This window comes from Lethenteron reissneri, chromosome 63 (genome assembly GCF_015708825.2).
Source record: "Lethenteron reissneri isolate LAM-NWPU_2019-01 chromosome 63, ASM1570882v1, whole genome shotgun sequence".
NCBI classification, from domain to species: Eukaryota; Metazoa; Chordata; class Hyperoartia; order Petromyzontiformes; family Petromyzontidae; genus Lethenteron; species Lethenteron reissneri.
The window spans coordinates 1,213,300-1,224,631 of record NC_083841.1 but is presented as its reverse complement, the minus strand read 5'-3'; the positions used below and the strand labels follow the sequence as shown (position 1 = coordinate 1,224,631).

Here is an 11,332-nt window from a genome sequence, read left to right as displayed (position 1 = left end):
GCCCAGTTTGCTGGACATTCGTGAAAAGCGCTTCATAGCTCATCGGATTCCTCCAGAGAGAATCATCCAAACGGCGTCTTCCTGCGACGTCGTCGTCGATGACGTCACAGATGCGGGAGCTCTCAGCCAATGAGCGTCGGAGACGGGGCAGGAAAGACCTCGCGGTGCCCCCAGCGCCGCCGCCGCTTGGGAGCGATTTGGTTTTAGTGGCGGGGGAGGTCGTAGTGGGAGGGGTGGTAGAGGGCGTGGCCTGCTGAGGGGGCGTGGTCTGGCTAGGGGCGTGGCCTGCTGAGGGGGCGTGGTCTGGCTAGGGGCGTGGCCTGCAGAGGGGTGTGGTATGATGAGGGGGCGTGGTCTATCTAGGGGCGTGGCCTGCTGAGGGGCGTGGTCTACGGGGCGTCCTGTCGAGGGGCGTGGCCTGTTGAGGGGGCGTGGCCTGAGTGCGTGGGGCGTGGCCGGGTCTATCCGCTCTACCAAATCAAACGGCGTTCTTTAGTCGAACGTCGCTTTCGGTTCCCGTATTCCCGTATCGGCGACGTTTCGCGGAACGGGCCTCTTTTACTCGCAGTCGCCAATACCTCGCCACGAAGCGACGGTGACGTCACCACGGCGCCCGTGCCAGGCTAGGTGCACTTTGTGGCTGCCACGTGAAAGTGTCGTAGGCTCGCTGGTGGCAGCAGCAGCAGCAGGAGGTCACGGGACAGACCCAGCGGGTGCCACGGGTCCGTGTTGCCGGAGGACGACTGCCTCCAACAACCCAGTCCAGCCAATGTGCACCTAGCCTGGCACTGCCCATTAGCGTCCTTCACGAAAGACAACTATCCCCCCCCCCCCCCGTGAAGGCCGACACGGCGCACGAAGAGGGGAGGGTGGCCAGCACCACGCCCGGCCGCCTTTGTCTCCCCGGCGGCGATGTTTGTACACACAGCACCAGGCTATCATTTGAGGCTGAGTCGACCTAGGGAAGTTGCCCTGGACCGGCCCAGCCGAGGCGGTCACTTCCCAGCAGCAGCAGTCTGGGCGGTGACTTCCAGTCGCTTCGTGCTCGTCACACTTCCTCGTACAGAGCCCGTGCAGAGTTAGACTCAAACAGAGCACACACAGACAGTACTCACACAGAGTACAAAGAGTACTCACACACAGAGTACTCACACAGAGTACACACACACAGAGTACACACAGAGTACACACACACAGTGTACACACACAGTGTACACACACAGTACACACACACAGTGTACACACACAATACACACACAGAGTACACACACACAGTGTACACACACAGTACACACACACAGTGTACACACACAATACACACACAGAGTACACACACACAGTGTACACACACACAGTGTACACACACAGTGTACACACACAGTACACACACACAGTGTACACACACAGTACACACACAGAGTACACACACAATACACACATAGTACACACACAGTGTACACATAATACACACACAGAGCACACACAGAGGACTCGTAGACAGAGTACACAGAGCACACACAGAGTACACACACACAGTACACAGAGTACACACACAGAGTGCACACACAGAGTACACACACATATACTCATCACTCCCCTCCCCCCCAGCGTCTGTGTGTGTCTCAGCTCGTGAGTTGCCCCCCTACAAGTTGCAGGTCACCGCACTACGACTACTGCAGCAGCTGGTAACTTTGCAACACACACACACTGCTAACACACACACACCACTAACACATACACACACAATCACACACACACTGCTAACACACACACACACACCACTAACACACACACTACTAACACACACACCACTAACACACACACACCACTAACACACACACACCACTAAGGCACTAACACACACACACTGCTAACACACACACACCACTAACACATACACAATCACACACACACTGCTAACACACACACACACACACCACTAACACACACACACTGCTAACACACACACACCACTAAGGCACTAACACACACACACTGCTAACACACACACACCACTAACACACACACCCTGCTAACACACACACACACACACCACTAACACACACACTACTAACACACACCACTAACACACACACCACTAACACACACACACTGCTAACACACTCACACCACTAACACACACACACACTGCTAACACACACACACCACTAACGCACACACACAATCACACACACACACAATCACACACACAACCACATACACACAATCACACACACACACAGTCTCACACACATTCACACACAGAGTACACACAGTACACACACGAGCAGACACACAGAGTACACACACACACGAGTACACACACACAGTACACACAGAGTACACACAGAGTACACACACACAGTACACACACAGAGTACACACACAGTACACACACAGAGTACACACACAGAGTACACACACACGAGTACACACACACAGTACACACACAGAGTACACACACAGTACACACACAGAGTACACACACACACAGAGTACACACACAGTACACACACACACGAGTACACACAGAGTACACAGAGTACACACACGCACGAGTAGATACACATATCTCTCCTCCCCAGCGTCTTTGTGTCTCAGGCGATTCGCCAAAATTGGTCACCTTTATTATGCAAACGTCACTTACATCTGTCATGTACAGCGTGGTCCAGATGTCTTGTGACCTCCCACTGATATAAACTTTACTTTTAAATGTTAAGTCTTAGATACTTAAATGGGCATCACAAGACATCCGGACCGCCTGTATATTATGTAGACAAAGATCCCCCGTGTAGCCTCAACAGACTGTAGGGGCAAGTTCTGTTAGCGAGCACCTATTAAGGGTGAGACGGCACACGTGTGGATGGGTGGCCAGCACCACACCCGGCCGCCTTTGTCTCCCCAGTGCTGGCGATGTTGACTGCACACCGAATTGTCACGTTCTGTCTACATGACAAACGTTACTAACTGGCTGTGTAGGGTGGTGACGGGTTTAACGACACATTCATATCTACGCGATGTCACAAAAACTCTATTATGAATATATAATCAGACGTTTCAAGCAATGGCCCTTCACAGCATGTAGATCTCATCGACCTTGGGCCTCTCTGTGTGCTGTGAAGGGAGGCCCGTTGCCCGAAACGTCGCCTCTTGTATCCTTTTTGACACACTTGCATTATTTTGACACACTTTTATTGAGCTTGCCCTGTTGTCTTTGACGCTTAATACGCTACCGTGTGTTTATAAAGCGCCTTTCACCAAGGCGCTTGCCAATGCCTACTGACGCCAGTACAACACGGCACGATGAGGGATGGGGCAGTGACGAGGGTTGGAGGCTGTGGCAGGAGGCGTCCAGGGCGCTGGGTGGTGCTGGTCGCGGTAGAGGAAACAAGGCTGTGTGGACAGTGATACAAGAGGACCGCCTGTGTGGGCAGTGATACAAGAGGACCGCCTGTGTGGGCAGTGATACAAGAGGACAGCCTGTGTGGGCAGTGATACAAGAGGACAGCGAGGGGAGAGTAGCATGTGGAGAGGGGAGCGTGTCCCAGTGTAAGGCGGCAAGCAGCGAGACGGAGTGAAAGTGAGACTGGGCGCAGGGTGGAGGAGGAAGAAGATTGACAGCTTGTGACCGGAGTGGGCATGATGGAGCATAGAAGGAAGATGAGAGGAGAGAGGTAAGAGGGGGGGGGGGCAGTCCATGCAAAGCTTTGCAAACTAAGGTGAGCAATTTCAAGAGGCAGCGGTTGGAAGTGAAGGAAGATGACTGAACGGGGTGAAAGACGTGGAGGGGTTAGGAGGAGAGGCGGCAGAGTCGAGCACGGTGGTGTTAGAAGGGTGAAGGGGAATTACATTTTGTGCCATCCACGTTTGGATGTCCAGTAGGCAGGTTGGGACGTGGTGGGAAAGGTCGGGGGTCAGAGCCTTAAAGGGAAAGATTTGAGCGTCGTCGGCGAATCGGTGGCACGAGAGATTGAGAGAAGCGAGGATGGGCTCGAGGGGGGCACGTGTAGAGGGGGGCACGTGGCGAGGGGGGCACGTGGCGAGGCAGAATCGGAGAGAAGTGGATAAGAGGATGGAGCCATCAAGGAGGTCGAAAGCCGCGGACAGATCCGAGAGAAATATCTTCGGATCTACGAAGCCGAACGAGCTGATAGTGTCTACACAGACTCGCCTCGTGTGACGTTTGAAGATTTAATTAAACAAAAACCGGTCCAGGTCCTGCCGATCCCGGGCTATTCATGTTTTTAAAACTTAATTTTAATAATATGCAACACGTGGTTTACCCCCTCCACCATTTTGAATGTATTATTTTCTCTTTCTACGTGATGACTTTACCGAAAGAACCAAGACGATGAATCCCTGCAGTCACGAAAGCTTTAAATCGAAATGCAACACGTGTTTACCCCTCCACCATTTTGAAAAAATCTCCAATGGCCACGCCCAGCTCCGCGGGCAAAGTTTCGTCCAATCAGAGCGGCTGTTGCTGGGCGGCCTCTGACCAATGAGAGGCGCGCGTTGACATCGCCGCCCGTCATGGCGCCGAAACGGCCGTTGTGTTCCTCCCTCAGCTAGACACCAACAACAACAGCAGCAGCAACAACAACAACAATGATGATTACTGTTGCTACAATAATTATATAGTTGTCTTAAATAGTCTTATCATTCCCTCTAGCACGCTGAGGGCAACATGGTTGTGCTGAAGTTGAGTGAGCAGGCGAGAACCGCGATCGTCGTTTTACAATGAAATCCACCAAAGTTATCGATAATTTTTTATCGGCAAAATTCTCTAATCAACGATGTTGATATACACGCTTTCGATTAAAGTGCTAAATCTGTGCACGTGCAATACGTTCTCACGATATGCAATGTTACTCTCTTACAGTACAGCGCCCTGTGCGTCTCGTGGTGGTGTCAGTGGCAATTGACGACTTTGCAATCGGCGTGAGCGCGATTCTAATTGTAGATTTGAAGCTTTCGTGACTGCAAGGATTCATACTCTTAGGTGTTTTCGGTAAAGTCACGTAGGAAAATAATAAGTAATAGAAAAAAATACATAATTTTTTCTATTATTATAAATTTTTATAATAGAAAAAATAATAGAAATAAAATAGTTTTCTCTATTATTTATTTTTATCATAATACAAAAAATAATAGAAAAAATAAAATTAATTCTAATATCTTGTATTATTTTTTATTATTATTTATTTTTTACTTACGTGACTTTACCGAAAAAACCTAAGAGTATTCAAATTGTATTATTGTAATAGCCGTGATGCATGCCATCAAACTTTCATTTCGTAGACTGCTGTTATGTAGCAATGCGCATGCTTTCTTTCATCTCTTGTGGGGCAAGGGGTTGACAGGCAAAGCCATCATCGTCATACTCTGTTTTTTTCGGTAAAGTCACGCCGGTAAATAAATAAATTAAATGACGACGTTTCGGGCGCAACACAAGCGTCCTTCTTCAGGTGGGGACAACTTAGCGAAAGCACAACACCCCTTTCGCTAAGTTGATTTAAATTATTTTACATTTTTACCTACGTGACTTTACCAAAATAACCAAATAGTATGAATCCTTGCAGTCACGAAAACTTCTAATCTAGAACCATCATCGTCATCTCTACTACAAGGTCTTAACAAAATTAAGTTTAAAAAACCAAGCCTTTCTAAAGTGTACGAAAAGTATTCCTTTCACCCCACAATGAATCACATTTCATGTGCTGATAAAAGTGGGTGGCTCGCACGAAGAAAAATCTACTTATTGCTCGTGTTATCGGTTGTGTATACACAAGCAACGTTTTTTAAAATTTTATTTAATTTTTATTATGTTTTAATTTGATTATTTCCCTTCAACGTGACTTTACCGAAAGAACCAAGAAGATGAATCCCTGCAGTCACGAAAGCTTTAAATAAAAAAATACAAGCAACGTTGTGAACGTATCGTGCGAGTCGAACTAGGGGCCTCCCTCCCCTAGGTCCACTCAGCCTCAAAGGAGTACCTGGTGCGGTGTGTTGGAAACATCACTAGGGAGACAAAGGCGGCCGGGCGTGGTGCTGGCCACCCACCCCCCTTGCCCCTACAGTCTGTTAGAGGCTACGCGGGGGACCTTTGTCACACCATCATCTTCTCTAGCCGTGCTCTATCCACTGCTGTATGAACGCCTCCCCAAAGCGATGGGAAATCAATCTCGTGGCCCTGTGCACAAGCAGAGTTTATCGATCCATCTCCGTGGTGATATTGGGGTAATCCGATGAGCTATGAAGCTCTTTTTTTACAGGTGTCCAGTCGGGGCACGGGGGTCGGAGAGGTTACAACATCAAACAGTACAACACACACAATAGTGCAAAATATTCATATCGTCTAGGATTGAAGCTTTCGTGACTGCAGAAATTATACTCATTGTTTTTTTCGGTAAAGTCACGTATGTAGACACAAAATAAAATGTAAATAAATACAATTTAATTAAAAGAAATCACTGATTTATTTTAATAAAATTTAAATAAAAATAAATAAATAATGATTTATTTTTTGTTAATTAATTTAAAATGTATTTTATTTTGATTTATTACATTTTTTTTCAAATTTTATTTTATTTTTACATACGTGACTTTACCGAAAAAAAACAATGAGTATTCTTCCTATCGTGTTTTTCTTTAAAACTGCTTTTTGTGTTTGGTTTGTTGTATTTACTAAACGATGCAAAGCATAGGAAAGGTAAGGAAACCATTACAAATACAAAAAAATCGAGGTAAAGCTTTTAGTTATTCTTTTTCAGAAGTGACTTGGCCACAAATGATAGTTCATCCAAGTGGATTATCACATGGATTTTATAGACTCAAAACAGTGTGCTGCTTATATTGTTTGTATGGTGGTGGCCCATCTAACTACTATCCAGCTTCATGTCTTCTTAACTTCCGAGATCGAGCGGACTCATGGAAAAACGTAACAATGCATATTGTATATTTGATCACCAGTTCATATCAGCTCACACTTGACCTTCAAACCAGAGGTCACCAGTTCATAGCAGCCCACACTTGACCTGGAATCCAGAGGGCACCGATTAGATTTCATCTCCCGGCAGCGCGGTAGTTGTGAAACACTTGGGGGGGCGAGTTGATTACATCTCTGTCCACTCAGCTGTACGCCTGGCTCCAGTATGCACGGTCAGCCCATCGGCCAAGTCGCCTTCGCTCGCTTGCTATCCGCGCCCGTGTCCCCGTGTCCCTCCCTCTCTCTGCAGAAGGGCGGTGCGGGCGACAGCCTCCGCCGGCTGGAGGATGCGGTGCACCAACCCCGACTGCTCAAGCACGCCGCGCGACGGAGACCGCTTCTGTAGTCAGTGTGGCCGGAGTCTTGGGGATGTGAGCAAATCGCCCGCTCCTGCTGCTGCTGCTACCGGTCCTGGTGCTGCTCCTGCTGCGACTGCTGCTGCTGCCGCTGCTCCTGTTCCTGCTGCTGCTGCTGCTGCAGCTCCTGCTGCAGCTCCTGCTGCAGCTCCTGCAGCCGCCGAGCGGTCGGATGTGGCAGCAACAAGGTCTGACCAGCCTGGTCACGAGGCAGCAGCTCATGAAGGTCGTGGCCCCTCCTCCTCGACGGACGTTGGGACTCCTCGAACGGACGAAGGCGGAACGTCCTTTGCCGGTGACGATGGGCGGCCGGGGGAAGACGCGCCTGCGCCCGGCGTCAACCCGCCTGCTCCGGGAGACTCGCCGACGTGCGCAGGAGGTCGCACGACTTCCCAAGGCCCCTGGGAAGTTGGCGCCGAGGGTTCCCGTCCGGAGGAATCGTCGCCGTCCCGTGACGGCCGGCCCGGAGACCCTCTGGGTTCGGCGGGCGACGAATGTGGGGCCGAGCGAGGGGACCTGTCGGCGGCGCGTGGGGCGGACGAGCGGGCCGGTCCGGCAAGCTCACCAGCGGCGTTCGGCGGTGAGCGACGGTGTTCAGCCGGTGAAGCAACTGCCGAAGAGAAGCGACCGCCTTCGGAGACCGCAGAATCACACGAAGACAACAAGACCACACCGTCACGTACTGACGATGTCACACACCCTGAGGCCACACCGTCATGTACTGATGATGTCACACACCCTGAGGCCACACCGTCACATGCTGACGATGTCGCACACCCTGAGGCCACACCGTCACGTACAGACGTCACGCACCCTGAGGCCACACCGTCAGCTACAGATGTCACACACCCCGAGGCCACACCGTCACGTACAGACGTCACACACCCTGAGGCCACACCATCACGTACAGACATCACACACCCTGAGACCACACCGTCACGTACAGACATCACATACCCTGAGACCACACCGTCACGTACAGACGTCAGACACCCTGAGGCGACACCGTCACGTACAGACATCGTCACACACCCCGAGGCCACACCGTCACGTACTGACGTCACACACCCTGAGGCCACACCGTCAGCTACAGACGATGTCACACACCATGAAGACAGGGCCACGTGCTCTGCGGAATCATCGGCACGTGGAGACTCCACGCCTGGCCACGACTCTCAAGGTACCGGCGCTCACCACTTCACTTTGGAGCTCAAGCACGGTTGTCTATGTACCGTGCGAACGAAGTTCAACGTAATTACGCATATTCTAAACTAGTCGAGCACTGTTTTTTAAAACTTGTTTGGCCTGTGAGACCACTCATCCAATGTCAACATTACCGCGGACCACCCAGCCCCCCACCCCTGTTGACAAAACGCATTCCCTTCTCTCAGTACCAGCAATACAAATACCAGAAATACATTCACTCCTCTCTCTCTAAATACCACTCATATCACTGGAACATACAACTTTTTTTTACACAGTTATGAGGTTTTATTTTTTAGGGGTGGGGGGGACATATATTCTGTGGCCGTCTGGAACGCTCTTCTGGTATGTGGAAGCCATTGGGAGCTATGCAATTTAAAATCATCATCTAGATTGACAAACTAGTTTTTTTAGAACAGCTTTTATTGTTGTCCTTCACCCACACCTCCTTAGCATGGTTGGCTACGTACGGTGCGAAAGAGGCTCAACATCAACACGTACGATGATAACAACAACAACAATAATAATCAACGGTCTGTCTCTCGTCCTCACCACGAGTGGTGCCTGACCAGAGTTCCGGTCGTTCTTCCCCCAGGTGGCCGGGCCCCGGTAGCTGACGGAGGCGGACGCACAGAGCGCCTGGTACGTGGTTCGGCGATGCTCGTGCTGATCCTGTAGAGATTTGTACGGCAGCGCCTTCGTCCAAGGCGCTTTACGATAGCTAAATAATTGTACGTCGGATGACTGGCGGTTGAGATAAAGAGTGGGGCTCTTATTGTGGTGGTTGTGGTTAATAAAAGTGGTGGTGTAGTTCTAGTGACAGGAGGGCAAGGTGGGAGTGGTGAAGGAGGGGTTGGGGTAGGAGTGGTGATAGGCGGAGTGATAGGGGTAGGGATAGGGGGTAGGGGTAGGGATAGGGGGTAGGGGTAGGGATAGAGGTAGTGATAGGGGTTAGAGCTTGTGATAGGGGTAGTGATAGGGGTAGTGATTGGGGTTGGGGTAGTGATAGGGGTAGTGATAGGGGTTGGGATAATGGGAGAGGTAGTGATAGGGGGTAGAGGTAGTGATAGGGGTTAGGGGTAGTGATAGGGGTAGTGATAGGGGTAGGGGTAGTGTTAGAGGTCGTGATAGGGGTTGGGGTAGTGATGGAGGTAGTGATAGAGGTTGGGGTAGTGAGAGAGGTCGTGATAGGAGTAGTGCTTGGCCTGGTCTTAGCTGGGGCACGGGGACAGGGAGTCGCAGTAGCAGGATGATGCTGGGCTAGGGATAAGTGATGGGGGTTGTTTTAATCGTTTAGTTTACACTGGGAATCGAACCCGGGTTGCTGGGTTCGTAGCATTGTGCACGAACCACTGCGCCAACGTTCCCCACTGTGCATACTGTATACACACGCGTGTGCGTGATTTTCTGTATTTTCTCACCAGACACCGCTGAGTTCGAGCTCTGGGCCCAGTGGGACAGTTCCACAGGAGAGAGACAACGTGGATCTTTGGTACGAGTAATACCGCTCAGGCTAAACATTGAAATTTTATATTCCCAGGCAAGGCCCACTGAGCTATGTTCAGTAGCTGTTTTTCAGAAGCGGCATGGCTATCACAAATGATCGCTCAACGAATCGACTTTCCATCACTTGAAAATTTAGAGCAGCATCCAAAAACTTTGAACACACATCGATTCTGAATGTGGGAGGGAAACAACGGAGAACTCGTGAGAAAAATCCACGCCACCACAGGGAGAGAAAGACATGCAAACTCCAAATATAGAGCAGGCGTCCTCAGGATCGGGATCGAACCCACGACCTCCTGCATACCAGGCGACGGCATTAACATCTCACCACCGCTGCCCCCACCGAACCAACCAACAATATCGACGTAGCACCGCTCCCACTGCGACGCGGTGGAGCATCCCGTGAGACGAAGGGGATGATGGGGGGTGGCGCAGATTGACGCAGGTTGATGCCGTCGTCCCGCGCGCCGCCATTCGAAAATTCTTCTCCCCCCCCCCTCTCTCCTCCCCGTCTCTCGCCGGTGAGCGCAGGCGGCAAGGCGAGCAGGAGGGCCGCCCCAAGATGAGTCTTCACTTCCACGCTGTGCTCTCGAAGGATTTTCATTTCGACCCGAGCCGCAACCGCCTGGAGCTGCGATCGCAGGACCTGGCAGGGAATTGGATGACTTCCGCTGGCCGCCTGGACTTGAAGAGGTATTCGCAAAAGTTGATCACAATCAGGATCTGTATTTATACTGGAGGAGGAATCCGACGAACTATAAAGTTATTTTTTAAAACAGGTGTCCAGTTAGGGGCGCATTACAACAACAAACAATACAAAAATAACACAATAGGAGGGCAAAGTATAGGTGTGGTAAACAAATAACTTAAAAAATATATACAAACTCAACTATCTTTTATCTTACCACACCGCTTGGTGTGCCGACCGTGAACGCTGCTCCATCCCATCTGTCTTCTTCGCAGAGGACATTTGAAAGATCCCTTGCCGACGTTTGGAAAAAAAAAGAGGGGTATCAGAATCTTTATTTATACTGCAGGAGCAATCCGATGAGCTACAAATCTCTTTTTCTACAGATATCCAGAAGCGGCACGGGGTCAGAACTTTACAACGACAAACACATTTTAAAAACACAACAGGAGTGCAAAGTATAAGAAATGTAAACAAATCACTAAACAGAAACAATAAAAATAATAAAATAAAACATAATACAATAATTCTCATGTCTGTCGGGGAGACAGACCTGGTCTTCACCTGATGACGGCTGCTTGCGTTGTG

The 11,332-nt window shown here is 50.0% G+C and overlaps 1 protein-coding gene across 1 annotated transcript in view; it reads left to right on the top strand.

The window, feature by feature from the left end:
* The first annotated feature begins 3,642 nt into the window (after window positions 1-3,642).
* Window positions 3,643-11,332, top strand: part of LOC133358793 (E3 ubiquitin-protein ligase RNF213-like) — a 32,753-nt gene continuing 25,063 nt past the window's right edge. Inside the window, exons 1-5 of the mRNA XM_061577240.1 lie at window positions 3,643-3,674; window positions 7,242-8,527; window positions 9,146-9,192; window positions 9,975-10,042; window positions 10,588-10,749. Of these exons, the coding sequence (XP_061433224.1) occupies window positions 3,643-3,674; window positions 7,242-8,527; window positions 9,146-9,192; window positions 9,975-10,042; window positions 10,588-10,749 (1,595 nt within the window). The remainder of the gene's footprint in view (window positions 3,675-7,241; window positions 8,528-9,145; window positions 9,193-9,974; window positions 10,043-10,587; window positions 10,750-11,332) is intronic.